The sequence below is a fragment of the Bradysia coprophila genome, chromosome X (assembly GCF_014529535.1).
Source record: "Bradysia coprophila strain Holo2 chromosome X, BU_Bcop_v1, whole genome shotgun sequence".
NCBI lineage: Eukaryota > Metazoa > Arthropoda > Insecta > Diptera > Sciaridae > Bradysia > Bradysia coprophila.
The window spans coordinates 3,958,270-3,976,388 of record NC_050737.1 but is presented as its reverse complement, the minus strand read 5'-3'; the positions used below and the strand labels follow the sequence as shown (position 1 = coordinate 3,976,388).

Below are 18,119 nucleotides of genomic sequence, written 5' to 3'. Positions count from 1 at the left end.
ACCTTAACATCATTGATTTGTACAAAAGTGAAACTAAATCTTACGGCAACATAGTAACCGCAAAACAGAGGTCCGCGATGTTAATATAATTGTGCTTGTAGAGCTGGTGCTTATATTTCCTCGGATTAGCGTAGAAACTCAAAAATATCGAATTCATGTCTGCCTATTGCGTTGCAGACTCAAAATTTGTATTTGATTACTCCACTAATATTCCATGAATTTAATCAGCAACCACAAAACGACATATAAATTAAAAGAATAAATAAACATATGCTTCTTATCAATTATATGTGTCAATCATATATGCGCTGTGTAATTAGGTCCAACAGAGCACAACATAATACTTCTAGGCTTTAGGCAAGAGTTTATGAACTTGAACTAACACTTCGTCTATTGGTTATGGATAATTCAAATCAATGTGACCAATAATTGAAATCAAATTTAGAGATCTGCTGAAAAAATCGTATGAGTTACATTTTTGATAATTGTAACGTTAAGGAAACCAACATTAACCTTTCATTGCAAGCACATCATCGATGTATTACTATCGCCTATCCTCTGTTACTTATTATGGTAAACGAATTTTTCGTAAGAATCTAACAGAATCTTTTACTTCACTTGTTGTACATTTTACCATTCACGCCATTCCAAACCACATTCATTAACCATAGCTCATAATTTATTTATTTTTTGCCGCTGTTGATGACAAATGAAAGTCGTTGCCAATAAAAATTCAAATATTCAGTGATTGCGATTGAATACATTCAGAAAGTCAGAAAGAACGAGCCTCCTCGGGATCATATTTTATCATTGTATCATATAGATAAAGTAACTTACCGTGATTTGCTGTATTTTGTGATTTTTCAACTTTGTTGTACGTTTTTCACTGACAAAATAGAGTTGAAGTTCTTACCTGTAGCAGGTAACTTTGTCGCCAGGTAATTTAGAATAGCTGCTACCCTTGTATTTTTTGTATGAGGAGCTACAGCTGTGGCAGCTATTCTAGATTACCTGGAGACAAAGTTACCTGCTACAGGTTTTTTCCGAGGTGGTAATCACTTTCTCATATAATCCCATATAATCACCAAATAATCCTTGTCATAAAATCAGTGATTTACCCCTCGGTTTTTTCAACATGGTCAGTGTTTCCGTGGAACCTTTCAAGACAAGACATTTGTGGTCATTATCGTCGTCTTACATCTTTCAAAAAGTATTTTTGTAAAAAGATACAGGCGACGTCGGTGAAATTTAGACATTTGTTTTCTCCAGATGTTTTTCAGCTGATCTACGCATACACACAAAAGTGTCATACTTATTACACATCCCGTGTGGTAGTGGTGAAACCGTATAAGGACGTATGAGTAATTTTGTTTTTATGAAAAAACATAGCTAACGCCGACCCGTACGAAACACCTATTCGTATCAAAAGCCTTTAATGTGAAACTCTTCATTTCTCTTACTTCATTTTCTTCTCTGCTGAAAAACTATTCTCCCTTTAAAATCACTTACATTATCCACTCTTTGCCTTGTTATCATATACAACTAAATTGCCGGAGGCAATATAGACAGCCCCGTACGAAGACAAATTTCATAAATTCCTATTTAAACAGCTATATACCGCTATATTTAACTATATTTCACTATAAATAAACATTTCACAGAGGAATATGCTATTATATAGCTCTATATGCCTGTATATAGCTCAATATAGCTGTATATAGGTATATATAGATGTCCGTATATGGAATCCCTGAAACCCCACACACATAACAAATTATTTCCATGTTAACAGAAACTCTCTAAGTATCATTTTTCCCAAGATATTTCTATTTTACTAAAATCTAATATGGCCGCCGGAAGCCATTTTGTTAGGAGACCGGAAATAGTACCGACGCTTTACATTCGTTATTACCTTTCAAACAAAAAAAAATTCATGAAATTCGGTCAAAATTTACTCGAGATATTGTCAAAATACACCACGTTCACTGTACTTCCGAGTAGCCAGATAAGAGCTCACTCCAAGAGACCTAGCTCACGCTCCGGAGAACATAATTTCATAAAAAAAAAATTCCCTGATTGGTACGGTCAATACCTATCTAATAAAGCTAAAACAGACGAAATATGTTCAAATGTGGCCGACCTACAAGCAAAAACTGCTTGCCGCCCTGTGCCTGTTCCACACCAAGGGGTCTAACTCACGAGTCGGTCATCCGATTTCCAAAAACTTTTTTTTTGTCGATCGGTATTGTAAATACCTTTTATTTGACGTATAACTTACAAGTTTAACGTTTAAATGTCCGGAGATATCTTCGAAAAACCGTAAAGCACTTATTGGGCCACAGCTCGAGAGGGGTCGATCCAAAATTACTCATCTTCGAACTTAGCCTGTCTTTTGACATTACCAAACGGGAAAAAAAAGAATTTTCAAAATCGGATGCGTTTTACTCAAGTTATCGTGCAGACAGACAGACGGACAGGCGGACATTTTTTTTTCTCGCGGATTTGGCATCTCTAGACAACCACAATAGGTTTCCCCTTACTCAGGGAGTCCAATTCGACGTGTTACAAACGTATGCGTAAACCTATAAGACCCCAGTACTTCGTACGGGTCTAAAAAACAGCTGGAGAAAATTCATGTCTAAATTTAATCTACGTTTCCTCCTGTATCATCTAAAATACAATAAACAATGCAAAATAAGCTTTTCAGCGAAGCATCGATCGCTCTTAACGAAAAGAAGATTCATAATCCAATCGTTTTCCTCTGTCGGTTTGTCCTTTGTATGCCCTCAGAGCAATGACAAAATAAGAGAATTTTCTTTTATTCGATCGCCAAAGTGATCTCAACAGTTCTAGGGTTTTCCACATAGTAATCAGTTCGCTTGCATACCTTACATTTCCGTTCTAATTGCGTAATCTCTACGAAATGTGTACGCTGTATCCATTTCCTCATGTGGTTAAGATTTGCAGTTAATTATGTTTTACGATGCAATTATGAATGTTATTCTCTTGATAATTCTATCGTAAATGCTTTTATGAAACGTGCATACGATTCCGAGCTCACATTTCTTGATTTTGATAAATAAATGTATTTTATTGTTCTAATGCTCTCGAAAACAACAATTTTATCAGTTAGTTTAGTTTTTTTGATGTAACAAAATGAAATTATTATTATTGTTGGTTGTAATTACGACATCAACTGACTTTGTTAAATTACAAGAGAATAATGCAATCGAAAATTTGTATATTGACATATTAGTGCAGCGTTATTTGCTCCTGGAAAGTGATTTATGGAATTTTATTTACAATAGCGGTATTAAAACCAAAGACATTATCTTTAAAATACGTTCGGAGCACCGTGATTTTCTCTCTAGTAATGCATTAAGTGACGTGATGAACGATGACTACAAATCGAAATTCGAAAGATTCCTAACATTCAAAGAATTCGATAATTATGCTCAGGAAGACGCGGCACTGATTTCCTTACTTGAACAGTCACATGGCTTCAATAGCGGCTTCGATGAAACGAGTGAGACAATCATCAGAAATTATAACCGCATTGTGTCAGGAGACTTATTTAAGACCATAAAAGAGGTGAGTATGTGAGAAATTTTACGTTTCCGAAACAAACAATTTTTGTTACAAAAAAAGTCAATGGCTTTCATCAGACAATTCCATCCCACAAAAATGTTGCTTAAACAATTTCGCTACGTTTAAATGTTCTACTACTGATCTTGCCATAAGTAATCACGTTCTATCATAAATTCTCATACCGTAACCAACGTTTATTTAACATCGCTGGATTTACAAAAACTTATCATCTATTGCACATCGCCGGCATAGTTGTATCTACCACATAATTTATTTGAGTCTAGGATAGCGCTACATACCTTCCCACTAAGATGATTTTATAGCAATGCGACTGAAACCGGGTATCTCTTGACCGTAACACCATTTTTTAAGAATCAAATATTCTTGAATTTTCTTGATTTCTTCGAGTTTACTTGAAAACTTGCTTCCAAGAACAACGAGAAAATGAAGAAAATTCGCAAGGAAACACGGGAAATGAAATGAGAATTTTAATAATTTTTCTTTCTTTCTTTTATGCGCCCCAACAAGATTTGAATCATATGGTTTTGGATTACGGTACAGAACAACTAAATTTACTTCCAATTTCAAACCGTTCTGGAAAACTTTTTTTAATAGTCCCTGTGTAACCAGGTGGATAAAAGTACCTTAGAACTCAGCTAATTTTACCTCCTATCCATTTATAGAATTTTCATTTTTAGTCCATGCAACAAAGGATAACTTTAGCAAGATACACAGGCTTCAAATCTCTAAAATTATTGTCCATTGACCCAACTTTTTCCTGAAAACTGTCGATTTCAATTATTTACTTGATAAAATCAAATCGAAACATTTTTGAGTATCTCCATTTCCCTTTCAAACTTTTAATTCGATTTAAATTTTAAATTTCCAGTTTCCATGTTTCCAACTAGTTCATACATCTAAATGATACTTATATCCCATTGTAATCTATCATATTTGTCATCTGCAGCAGATAGACCATAAATCAATGAATCGATTCGAATTGAATTGAAACGCTATATTAAAAGCTAAATTTTCAACAACGAACAGGAAGCGGAAAATCGAAATTGTTCTAACATTGCGACGAGAGCCATAGAGTCCGCTAGTCAAGATTTATTTATGTTCTACGAAATAATAGCAGCATCGATGCTAATTTCATATGCAACCACACAACGTATCAATATGGTGCAGGTGGTAAAGCGGGGATTCGGTAAGTTATCAAATTGGAAGATTTAAACTCAAATAAAACTAGAAATTGCTTGACAGAGAAACATGACTACACAATTTTGAAGAACGATTTCAACACAAGATATGGTAAAATTGCAGCATTGGCTAGAGAGAATATTCATACATCGAGTAAAGTGGTTTGGATGTGCGATTCACTTACTTATACTGAAGGTAGAATGGTGATTTCTTTCTCGCGCTGTTTGTTTTTTCATTCTTTCATCCAATTTAAATTTTTATGAAAGACGATGAGTCCATTCAAATAACAAATTTTCTAACCGGATACATTGACAATGAAATTAATTTGAACAAAGACGGTTCATGTTGGAACTCATGTGCCGATTACAAATGGACAAGAAATTTTGGCTGTTCAGATGGAACATTTTGTGATCGACAACGTCGCATTGGACATGTGTCCGCTTGTAATGGTACAATTGTAGATTGTAGTTACATTGAGTCAAGCATGTCAATTTGTCAATCGGTAAGTCAATCGACCACTGACTGTTAATTGTTTAAATTTAAATTAAAAAACAAAATCATTTCATTCAGGCCGATAAAGGCTCGAATCGGCGCTATGATAATATAAAATTCGAGTCTGGTTTACGTTTCGGACAACATCCTTGTACGGCTAAACCATCAGAAGTTTCGTCATGGTGGAACATTTGCTTAACACATTGTTCTTACTGCTTTTGCTACTGTGATTCATATGCTGATTCTGACAGATATTTCAGTTTGCAGCCTGCAGTTTCAACTATTCGGAAAAACAAGTAAGAATTTCATTGTGTCTATTGGAAGTTGTAATTGGAAGTTGCCGTAAATCTATAGATTGAGCAGTCTCTTCCATCCTTTTATTTCTAAGTGATTGATGCACTCAATCGTTTTCAATGTTCTTAACCATATAAGCTAGAGCTCATCGCTTATTGTAGTCGTCGATTACATCACCGAAAGAATTTTCCTTAATGTCTATGGTCTGCTGCCTACCTACCTTCCTACATAACCTATTTTCACTTAATCAAATTGGCAAAGTGAGGGCAAATTTAAAGATATTGGGTAAATACAATTTGGATTGTAATACATCAGCAAATAAAAAATTGATTTTCTTCCAATAAAAGAAATTTAATGTCCAAATGGTAAATCCAATAACATTTCCTTAAAAGGATTATCCTTGATCATTGTCGACATTTATTGATTCCATTGAGAGAAAATGATTAAAACAAGAATAGGCTTCCTCGTACTGTACAACCAATAACGAGACTGTGTACAACACAGTGAACGTGCCATATTCCATTACGTCGTTCAAATTAAAAATCGACTATGAATGAGTAGCAAACTTTTTGTTTCATTTCATTTTAAAGGATAATAACTGGCGTCGGCATCACCAAACGTAATGGTATCTTTTCGTGGACAATTATTCAGTCGAAACTGTTGAGCAATGGTCGAGTTCAACAAAGAACTTACAACAATACATACGACAGCGAATTTAGTCGACGCTATCAGGGTTTCACCGAAAAGATAACTGACGATGAACGAGAATTTATAGTTCAGGATTTCAGACGATCCGATTTTGGAATATTCGAAGGTGTAGATTACTTTACGCTGTCCTGGCAAAACAGATCAGTTAATTTGGACACGATAACTGTGCCTCCTGGATGTGTCGTTACAGGAGTACGATTTACCGTGGTCAAGGAGCATTTGAACTTCGAAATTCGTTACACACAATTCAATTTCAACACAGGACGACTGTATGGACGCAGCGAGTGGATTTCAAGTAAAAACGAAAAGAGATCGGTACTATTGTTGCATCGACCGGCACCATCTCGTCCCATTAACCAGTTTGAAACGAAGCGTTCTGTGCCAAACTTAACTCCGAATAAATTTATCAAATTCCGACCGAGTGACCCCGAAAAGGATGCAGGTCAAACAACGGTACCATTTATCGATAATCAAATTGTTCGGCCAAAAGAATTGACGCTATTATCGGGTGTTGGTATTTATTACAAAGGATTGTCCGGATATGGAGGATTTATTGCCCCGAAAATATTAGTTTATGATATGTCGTCGTATCTGGGCAACTAGCGAAAGCATCAAGAGACTAGAAGTTTTTGTTTAAAATAAAGTGCTGTTGTTCGGCCAATGATTGTCCTATGTATTATTGACATTAATTTAACGATCGTATGGTTTCACCAATAAATTAGCTACACTGCTCTACTATTGGAAGGCGGATCAATATTATATTTTCAATTGGCCTCCGAAGCGACTGAAAACGTTGTAGATTATCGGTCCATTGAACGACCACTTCAATAAAACTTTATTTTGTTGAACAGAAGCAAAAGTTTTTTTTTTAAAGAATTTCTGAAGAAAAAATATTACAATCGCTAAACCGAACTGGTGTGCATACGTTATTTTGCACCAGCTGGTCCCATTTGGAATTGTATGTGACCAGCTGGTGCAAAATAACGTATGCACACCAGTTCGGTTTAGCGATTGTAATTTGACTGAATACAATTTTAGAAGAAAGAAATGTATGAGTACGCCATTTTCTGTATATTAAAAGAACTTTATTGTTATTCAATCGATTTTATTTTACTTCCGAGTCATTTCGTGCGAGTGTCTTCACCATAAAATTCTCCTTTATTGTTTTACACATTTGAGGAATTACTTTTCCTAAGAAGGTGCAAGCCAACTTATTTCTTCACATTTTCACCTAGCCCGCTTCACAAACGACAATGAGACTTGGTATGTACTTTATTCAGTAGGAAGATTTTGCATGCTGAAATGTGGTGTTATGTTCCGGAGTATATTCTCCCAAGTATTACGCTATACACGCTACACGCTACATGTATTGGAATAAACTGACAAACGGATCGAAAATCCTACTTTACCCTGAGTGACATAATATTTGGTTTCCAAACAAAAGTACCATTCTCATGTCACTACACATACATTTGATAGATTAAGGGAAGGCCATCTAGGATATATGATATATCTTTCATTGACTGTAGATGGTTTGTCGTAGCAGGTGCTGGTTAACGGTAACCACAAGAAGTATGATTTGAAAAAGTGTAATGGATCAGTTCAAGTTGGTAAAATCGATCTGCCTGTACATCCTGTATTCAACTTAATTGTTTCATGAATACGAGGATTTGTAAACTCAATCCCACGTTTCTCGCTTCCTCGATTTCGTGTGTTGATGTTGACACCACACTGAAACGATCGTTTCAAATTTTTCCACTATTTCAACGGTCATTAATCAAAGAGCAAACTTTTACCTTTCACGTAGAAAAACATCGAAACTTTTCCCGTAAATTTGTTCTACTGACGAACCTATTTTTTTAACACTCTTCACGGACAAAACGCTCCCCGATTAAGCGGAGGGAGTATATAACAAAATCGACATTTAATATTTCCCTTTAACCATGTATAAAAGCTACAATTACATAATCTATATCTTATCCAAGTAATGCTCCGAATGTTAAAACAAAACTCATTTATTACGACACGTCACAACGACAACCCTTGCAAAGAATAACAGAAGAAGTGTGATACCCTCAGGACATGCAAATATGACAAAAACATTGTGAATTGAACGATCTGCATAAAGAAACGTTTCCTGCCACCCAAACAGTTGTTATACCTATCACTTCATTCAATTGGTTTTTCCTTACCTGTCAGCGTGCAATTCAATTACAGATGGTATGGCATTGTCATCAATATTATTTGAATAGAAATGTAAACGATTATTCCCATCTGTACAGTTCACGTCCTCTCTGTAAACTCACGTAACCATAAATATATCAACCGAATAAAATTATATTCGATATGTGCAATGAGACAATGTTACCAACACCAGCCATTATAATTGCAGTGGTTACTGAAGACTTATGCTAAAGTAACATACGATTTGACTTAATTTAACAAATAATGAAAATAACCTTCAATTCACTCTATGAAATGAAAACCAGATATTAAAGTTGCGTCATCGTTTCATTGGTCGGTAAGCCGATTTCATGATAATAATATGCTAATCTCAGAGCCAGTCAGTGCAACATATTTGGTGAAGGTGGACACATCTCGCGATTGAAAGTGAACATGGCAAATTTAGTTGTGTTATTGATTGGTCTGTCGTTCCTCGGCCATACGTTAAGTGAACATGACCATCTGAGATCGGAAGAAGTGTATGTAGACTATTTGAGGAACGATTACTTGCTGACAGAACGGGATATTTGGAACGATATAGCGTCCAACAAGAACTTGAAAGAAGTGATTCAAAAAATTCACAGTGAACATTCGAAATTGTTTTCCAATTCATTTCTAACTGGTGAATCGTTGAGCGATAAACGCTTGCTGAACGGGAAGAATATTATCGACGAATATGTTGCGGATGTGAAGATGAAGATGAGAGCAGTGAAAGAGAACTATTTGCACGATTCTACCGATCCCGACTCGTTAAAAAAAGAGATTCTAGAGATGGCTATGCAAAATAGCAACACTACACTGGTCGACAGAATATATGATTCGGTAGTGAGGGAAGACTTTTTCGGTTATGTCAAGACGGTAATAAATTGCACTCAATGTCAGCTTATTTGAATGCTAATGATTAAGGAATTCCATATTAAGAATAAAAAGAAAAAGGACTTCCAAGATTCTAAAATCCTAATCCTTATCCTGTTCATCTGATATCGACATGAGCGACACAAATAAGCTGTAACATATGTTAGAATTAACGTAAAAGATTTCATATACACTCTGGACGATACCTTAAACAAAAGAAGTAGCAGAATTAATGATTATAAGCTGATGCACGTGCGGTTTGTAAATATCTTAACGGTTAAGTCTTATAATATCGCTGTGACTTAAATGTAGCTGAGTTAGATTGCCATCGAATGTCCCCCTCGAGAAAGATTTTTTCACCACTTCTCCAAATCCGGACAAACTGACCAAGACAACTGACTATAAAATGACGTTTTAGCTGCTTTTTGACTGAAGCAGACGAATCATATAATAATTTGGTTGTGAATATGAAATGAAAGTTTTTTTTTGCATAAGACATTAACGTGGAATGCCTTCATTGCGATACATCTGAGATGCTACTCAATTATTGCATAAATTTGTTGCTTTTATAGTCCAATTGATTATTAGTGCTAGATTATGTCATTACGTTTAACACAAAAACTTTCCTCTCGGAATGCTTTTTTCAGACATGTAAAATGTCCAGAAAGCGACAAACTGTGTGAGGTCTGATGTGGTGGTATTGTCCATTAAACTCAAGTTAAGAGTTAGATTTTCAAAAGTTCATTGAAAAACAGTTGACTCCAACAATAAAACAACTTATTGATGGCATTCAAAGGCTGCAATTGACTGGTTTTTTGTGTGATTATCCGAGGTTTTTTTTATATTATTGTATATTGCGCTGTAGAGTTGTTGGTATAGTTAAAAGTGAATTTTCAGCAACGTTTTAAAAACTCTACTTGTAACTTATATTCTTCATCCCTACTCACGGATTATCTTAAAACAAAATAAAAATCTATAATCCTTCATCAGCTATAAAACGATAAACCGAACTAGCAAAGAAGTGGAGTTCCACAGATTTTATGTGTCCGACACTATGTTGTGATTTTTATAAATCATTCAATTCATGGAAGACCAGCAAGCTTCATACATAATCAAAACAAAAGAGAATAGCTCTTTACCTTATTGCTACTCGTTATGACGACGACACATGCAGTTCATTACAGTTCAGACTAAACTATTGTGTAAAAACGTTATTAAATTAGGAGTAATGGTGTGGAATCGTATACTCTCTGCGCTTACCGTATTAAATAAGGTTAGATGAAAATAATGAGTAAAGTGAAATTTAATTAACATCAAACACACAAGATTCTTTGAAGCGTTAGCAGATCACAAGGTTGCTGCTATTAAAGAAATTAGTGTAGGTGACTAGAATATCAACAGTTTGTTGTCCAATTATTTTAGAACGAATGATAATTTAAGGTAGTTAGATGCAACTTTGTTTGTCAGACTGCGAGTTGCTTTTCTTTTGTTTGCCAAATACCGCCTGATAATAAAATTCTCCATGTGTGAGTTCCATGGTATTATGAATTCCAACAATTTAAATCCATTTCAAAATTCATGTTTTTATAATTCTTCTGCATGCGATAGACGTTATCTAACATATTATGTTAACGCGTATGAAATGTGGATTGAATCTTACAGTTCTTTCTCATACAAAAAATGGGTCTACATTTTAAAAGGCTGTGAAAACGCATGAATAATTTTGCGTTGCTGAGATCGACAATTGTGCTGCAATTGGAAATCTAGAGAATCTTGGAATGGAATGTGTTTTTGAAAACTCAGGTCCGATTTGGTAGAGGTAGAGGCTTTACAAGATCAAAGAAAAACCTCAGATCAACAGAGTCTGTTGAACAGACTTTTTTGAATTACCAACAAGGCGTTATTACATCCTCATATGACGGATGGTTTGAAGGTGTAAACTACACTGACCATTATGAAAACATTTTGTCGTCAATTTTCTTATTAAATTGAGAAAATTTAATTTTTGTTTTTCAGATCGCAGAACAACAAAAATGTGTTAAACGAGGCCAAACCATTGACTCGGCAAACTATCAACTCTTTCAACACTACAATGATGTTACTAAATCCGAATTAGGCGCCTATGCTCTGGTTCAATTATCTTATATGTTTTTGGCGGCATATGGAGAAAGTAAATGAATTTAATTTTTTGACCGGTCTTTGATCAAATATTCAAATATTTTAAGAAAGTTACATCGAAAAAGCGAAAATTTTGCATAACGTTTACAAGGAACGAAGCAAAAAAACTCAGGATCACGTCAAAGAACTGATGCTCGTAGCCAATAGGGACATCTGGAAGTGTGACCTATCGCCTCAAACTTACGGTACAGTCAGTGAGTTACCCTAACTCGAATGAAATTGAAAATCATTTTCCAGATGACCCTAGATACCAAATAACGAATTTTTTGGAAGGCGTTGTTGATAACGAGGTGAACTTAAATCCTGACAATGACTGTAAAAAATCATGCTCGGATTATACCACTACCAAAAGCTATGGATGTCACGAAGGTACACCATGCGACAAAGAGCCACAGAATGCAAAGAGCCGATGCAATGGAACCCTATATGATTGTGATTTCATTGAGTCTGATATGTCCGTGTGCTTTACCGTAATACCTTGAATAGTTTTCGTCTTATGCCACAAATAATACGTTGTTCATTTGTAGGAAAACTACTCAAACCGTCGATACACCAACATCGTTCTGGGTTCTGGCAAAAAATTGGGTAGTGAAGATTGTTACCGATCTGCTACGAGCATATCGTCATGGACTAGGTGGTTCGTTCAATGCAGTAACTGTTTCTGTTTATGCGACGAAATGAGCGAGAAGACGGAAAGATTTTTCAGTTTAAAAGAAGTTTTAGCGGACACGTCGTCCAATAGGTAAGATTTTTCCTACCCAAAATGAACATATGCTGAAACTATCCATCTTACAGCATAATAACCGGCGTGGGTTTATTCAAAGAGAAGGGAATTTTCACATGGGGCATTCACCAATCCGAATTGCTTAGCAATGGTCGAGTAAATTTAACAAAACCGTGGAATGCTTTCACAGAAGTAGAACGATTCCAGCCAGGCGAACAAGTTGATGGTGTGGACTACCATACACTAACTTACCAACATCGCTCAATAAATCTGGATTCCGTGCTAGCACCACCGGGTACCTTAATAACAGGCATTCGGTTTATTGTGAACAATGGTGTGTTGAACATTGAAATACGAGCCACAAAGTTTGAATTTTCAACGGGACGACTGTACAACGATCACAAATGGATTTCAAATGAACACGAGAATGTGCACAGAACGCCGATAAACCTGAAAAAATCGGACATTCCACCGAAAGCAACTGACTTTTCCGTTCAAAATGTCGAGGTCAACAAATTTGTCCAATTTCAGCCGAGCGGCATCGAGCAAGATGTTGCCCAGACAACCATTCCGTTTATTGATTCTCAAATAGTTGAATCGTTCGATCAACGAGCACCACTGAGTGGTGTTGGTATTTATTTCAAAAAGACCAGCGGTTTCGGTGGATTTATTGCTCCCAAGGTTATTACATACGATATGACGCCACATATAGGGAAAAGTAATTTTTAAATGGTCGTCGTAGTTCCTTTATAAGTATATCACATATTGCACTGTTGTTTATGAGTAAAAGTACATTAGTACATGAAATGGTCGTTTTTCCTTTCAATAAAATGTCCTAGCACGACGTAATTCTATTCTGTGCATCACTAAAATAGCAAATATTTTACTCCAAAGGCTTCTGGTTTTTGTTATCCAAAGCAATGAGGAGGTAAACAGTTCGCGGAGAATATAAAAAAATCGAATGTTAAATCCCAATCCAAACATTGACATTAGTTAAAAGTAAAACTTTACAAAGATTCCAAAGAAAAAGTAGCTTTAAGAATGTGGTAACTTTACACAAAAAGATTGTAAGTCACGCAATCAACAACATCAACTTGAAAAGAATTGATGCAGCTTAATCGAGCAAAATAGAAATGAAAAAAATTGGAAAACGTTTCTTTGCAGAGAGTGAATGAATACAGCCTCGTGAACTTACGGCACCAGAAAGTTTGTCAGACGTTTTTTGCGTTCGTAAGAATGTGCAAAGTGTCTCTATCACCGACCACATTCCTCTTTGTACCAGTTATTTTGACAGTTTTATCGGTTTGATTTATTCGAAAATCACCCTCTGGGGTCCAATTTCTTCAACCTCCCTACGAAATTATGCAGGTGCATATATACCACACTCAACATTATGCATTTTAAGCTGCCGTCTACACTGTAGACTCTACAGCGTGAAAATATAGCGTACGTGCCGTTTAAAGCGTACGTGGGCAGATGAACCCTCCGTTTTTTGGCAGAAAGGCTGTACTCAGTTGTACTAGTCGTTTTGGTGAAATTATATCGGACTAAAAATTTTAATTAAGAGAATTTCACAACACATTGAACAGCAGATCCGGGCTACTGGCTACGATAATGACGTCTGATAAGGGTAACTATCCCCTCAACCCAAAATTTCGCACAGAAAAATATAGTTGCTGACTCAAAAAAATGAATTCGAGAGACGGAAAAAGGTAAACTTTTCTATTGACTTACCCGATTCTGATTATGATAAAATGTTCTTGTATAAATATTTGGATATGCACACTTCACATCGATATAAGGGTTGATTGAAAAGGCACAACACAACACATCACAACTGCGTAAATCGCGTAAGAAAATTATCTAAATAAATTTCTTTATCAAAACTTGTTACACTTCTAATGTCCAGTTATAAAGCTTACTTCGGACAGTTACACCTCAGACGTATAAAGCAACGTTTACAGAAATGAATACAGCAGCAGAACAAACACCTTGACTGTACTTTCCGTTAGATATTACTTTGACAAATAAATGCACTCTTTACCCTCTAACACCCCTAACACTACACGTTGAAACAGAAAATTTTATTCTACAACTCCACTTGGGTCAACAAAAATCAATTTTTCTATGTTTTAAGCTATCAACTGATTCTAATGTTTCCAATGTTTTCTTTTCTTGATATTTACGATCCGGCTGCGAAGGATTATTTATACCGACTTGGCATGTAAGGTTAACTTTCCACCACTTTTTTTTTCTATTTTCACTTAGAAAAACAACATTTTCATTTAATTGCGCGGTATTACATTCTCTTTTTCACGACATAAATTATTATGGCGGCACGGTCGGTTGTTAATTTGCCTGTATTTTCATCAAAACAATATACTGTTAAGCACTAACAAAATGTGTTACTAGCGAGGTTACAAGTCACTTTTTCCGATTGAAATTTCTGAAGAAAATGACTGGAAAATATTGCAAACGTTTTGATTCCGATGATGAAGTTTCTATTTTGCAACACACATACACCAAAATGATGTTGCTTTGGTTGTGTTTTCGCTGATGGGTACTAGTGATAGTGTGGTAGTGTAAAACAAGGGTGAACATAACAGGGTGGATGAAAATTTATAGACACAATGGTGTAGGGGGATGTATTTTGTGAGGGAGTAGTGTTGCTCTGACTCTGTGAATGTTCTTCAAAAAAGGTTTTGATAACCGGTAAGCAGAACAATTTGCTCTAGATTTAGTCTGCTGAAACCCAGCTGTCAGCGCAGCATTTTTGTTTTTTTACTTCTTCCATATTTTTATTGCTATTCGGGCCTGCAAAATACGTCTTGAATTGTACAGTTTGTATGTATTTTTTCGGCAGGCAGGAGTGGGAAACATACCATGCGACCGGATCTTCAATTATCTCCAAGAACAGAAGGTGCTGTTGTTGTTTTTGAATAAAATATTATCAAGATTGTGCAGTTATGAAAGCGTTTAATGCGATGGGTTATATGTCAAAATTTTCAGCTTGTGTGCAAAAATGTATGAGAACTTCATTTCACCGATGGGTTGTATATTTGAATCTCGCACTGTCACTGATAACGTTGATTCTATCCAGCTATCAATATACTTCGATATAAGCATCGCTATCGATACACTAATATAAAGGTTAGCTTTAATTTTATGTGTTAGTTCGGACCTTTTGATCTAGGTATTTTCAACAGATTCAAATAAAATGTTTGATTTCATTAGTTTCAACCAGTATTAAGATACATGTAACTTTTCGATAGACACTGAATTTGAACCACAGCACCGTTGTCATCTCGAATCACCTACGCCTCTGCCTATCGCGTAAATTTTCTACATTCTACATTGAAACTTATTTTCACCGAGTAGCACGATACATGCTCATCACCCTCTCTTTCATTTCACATTATGTACTACCCTTCTAAATATTATCATAAATTGAATACCACCCCACCGTCAATGTAATGTATACACATACAAAAAAAATAACTAGCTAGTGATAACGCAACAGTATCAACCGTCAGCGTATTTTCATCCTGAAAAAACCGAATTTCGGTTCACAAAATTGCCCCAAAGATTGGTTTTCACTAACAAACAATTCATGCACTTCTCGTCTGTTTTACGATATGCACTTGTGTATGGAACGCGTAAGGGATAAAAACATTTATATTAATGACATAAAGTACACATCAAAGTGAGGGTTGATTTTATCGGGGTTATTATTGTGTGCATGTAAGTTCGCGACAGTATAGTTGCGGGAGATGTGCCCGCTGCAAGATTTCATACTTTGAAATATTTTTATTCGCTCCGAATGGAAATTATGAAGGGAAAACATAAGTATACAACAAATACGAAGTACACACAAAGTGTAAACAAAATCAAGTTGTAGGTAAGGTACCATACGTACAACATAACTGCATAACAGTGTGACTGAATGAGCGTAGTTTTTTTTTGTTGAACAAGCCAAAGAAAGAGTGCGTAAATTGCACTTGGTAATTTTCGTTGCAGAAATGAGTAAGGTAAACTGTTGCTTCCGTATTGAAATTCATAAAGTTCTGTATATATATCGTCATTCCGTATTAAACCAGCACGTTATTTATTTAATGCAAACGAACAATTTTGAATTGTCAAAAATATGTAGCGTGGGAACGTTGCACCATGGACTCACTAACTGCTTAATGCGCTACAAAAGATGATAATCGGACAAATGTAACAATGCGTGGCAGGGACTATCTTTTAAGAATTTTTAAATGCTTTTATTTTCCCTAGGGTCGAAAGTGGCTTATTCCACACCTAGGGAAAGCAAGAAATTTGGTCTCGTTTTCGTGTGTTTAGTGACCTCGGCTCACCTCGGACCAACAAAATTCACACGAAAACTCTACTTTTCAACTTTTTATCCCTTGTTATGTAAATAACTTTTTTTTTCAGTATTCGTGCGTATGCAGGTGTCGAAAAATCACTTCACCATTTTCAAACATTTGTATGAAAAATGACATCTACTTCTGAACTGATTCTAAAATACAAAAAAAAAATCGAAACTTTTCTTTCGTCTACACCGATAATTATTTTTTAATAATTATTGTGTCGAATTTATCTTCGTCGTCTGAACAATCTTCCAACGCTTTTTGCCACACGTATTTGTTACGTATTTGTCGTATACAAACTTCGCTTGAGGCAATCTACAATATCCAGGCTCCACAAATGCATTGTATCTTTGACCTTCCTCTGATAAATGAGCTATGAAAATTTAGATCCATTCATTAACTCTGAAAATTAGCCAACTTCGTCGTAACTGAACACTCACCGAAGCTAGAATTCAAAAAGAGTATTATAAAGCTATGAGTATAAACATTTCTGGCCACGAAATTGCATTCATAACTATCCCTTTTCACAACCTTACAAATAACAAAACTCTATGACTATCATGAAAAATAAGAAATTGTTAAGTCTTCATCGCTCTTTTAACGAAAATTTTCTAATTCTATTGCTGATGCTTGTTCAATCACTTAATTAGTGCTAATGCAAACAAATAGATGTTATTGATTAGCAAAACAAAAATGTTTAACCCTTGCATATCGGTTGTTTAGTTGGTTTAGGTGTATATAGTGTTGGCACCTTATTGTCTCATGTGAATTCAGTGGCTATTCAATCATCCACCTATATCACAAGCCATTAAGTGATCCCAGTCGATTCGGATTAAGTCGATTGCATGTACGCTTTTGGGGACTAAGTAGAATTTTTAGTTGTCTGCCAGGCGCGGAAACATTTCAAATATTTCAACCCTATGTTTTTTCAATACATTTTTGGACACTCAAAGCGTAAGTCATAATGGAAAGTTTTGTTTTGTCCTGATCCAACCGAAAATCTGAAATTCGTTTATTACCATATACCATATTAACCATTATAAACCATTCACAATAATTTGAGAGTCGACTCAATACAGTTTATATATTGCGCCAACTCGACCCTGACGGAGCCACGGGAAATAAATAACGGGTTTTGGTTTCAATTTAGTTTTTTTTCCTAAAAATAATTGTGTTTTTTCAACCAGAAAACGACCAATTTCCTGGCCACATGACAACAAAATACTGTATCGCTGGGAAATTTCTTGTTTCGACGATATATTCTTCGCTTTCGGCTCGAAATATAACCTTACCACATGCCTCAAGAAAAAATGTCACAGCGAGACAGTAATGTACTATAAATGCAGCCGATTATAATCAAGGTTCAGACACTGAGTTGACACTTCTGACGATTGCAAAGCCTAACAATTTGTTAAACGCAGGCATAACATGTTGCGTATTTTTTTTTTAAAGTTTAAATCGTCACAGACCTTCGTGATCAAATC

At 35.5% G+C, this 18,119-nt stretch overlaps 3 protein-coding genes across 3 annotated transcripts in view; 2 read left to right on the top strand and 1 right to left on the bottom strand.

Moving 5' to 3' along the window:
• Positions 1 to 14,754, bottom strand: part of LOC119084022 (aminopeptidase N) — a 134,343-nt gene extending 119,589 nt beyond the window's left edge. Inside the window, exon 1 of the mRNA XM_037193844.1 lies at positions 13,997 to 14,754. The gene's annotated coding sequence lies outside the window, so the exon portion shown is untranslated. The remainder of the gene's footprint in view (positions 1 to 13,996) is intronic.
• On the top strand, positions 3,157 to 7,172 carry LOC119084088. Its single transcript, XM_037193929.1, has 6 exons — positions 3,157 to 3,591; positions 4,636 to 4,795; positions 4,852 to 4,983; positions 5,055 to 5,290; positions 5,359 to 5,576; positions 6,165 to 7,172. The coding sequence occupies exons 1-6, from the start codon at positions 3,157 to 3,159 to the stop codon at positions 6,883 to 6,885; spliced, it is 1,902 nt and encodes a 633-aa protein (XP_037049824.1). The 3' UTR covers positions 6,886 to 7,172.
• On the top strand, positions 8,851 to 13,065 carry LOC119084096. Its single transcript, XM_037193942.1, has 6 exons — positions 8,851 to 9,363; positions 11,377 to 11,530; positions 11,586 to 11,723; positions 11,776 to 12,008; positions 12,066 to 12,280; positions 12,334 to 13,065. The coding sequence occupies exons 1-6, from the start codon at positions 8,899 to 8,901 to the stop codon at positions 12,989 to 12,991; spliced, it is 1,863 nt and encodes a 620-aa protein (XP_037049837.1). The 5' UTR covers positions 8,851 to 8,898; the 3' UTR covers positions 12,992 to 13,065.
• Positions 14,755 to 18,119: the final 3,365 nt, after the last annotated feature.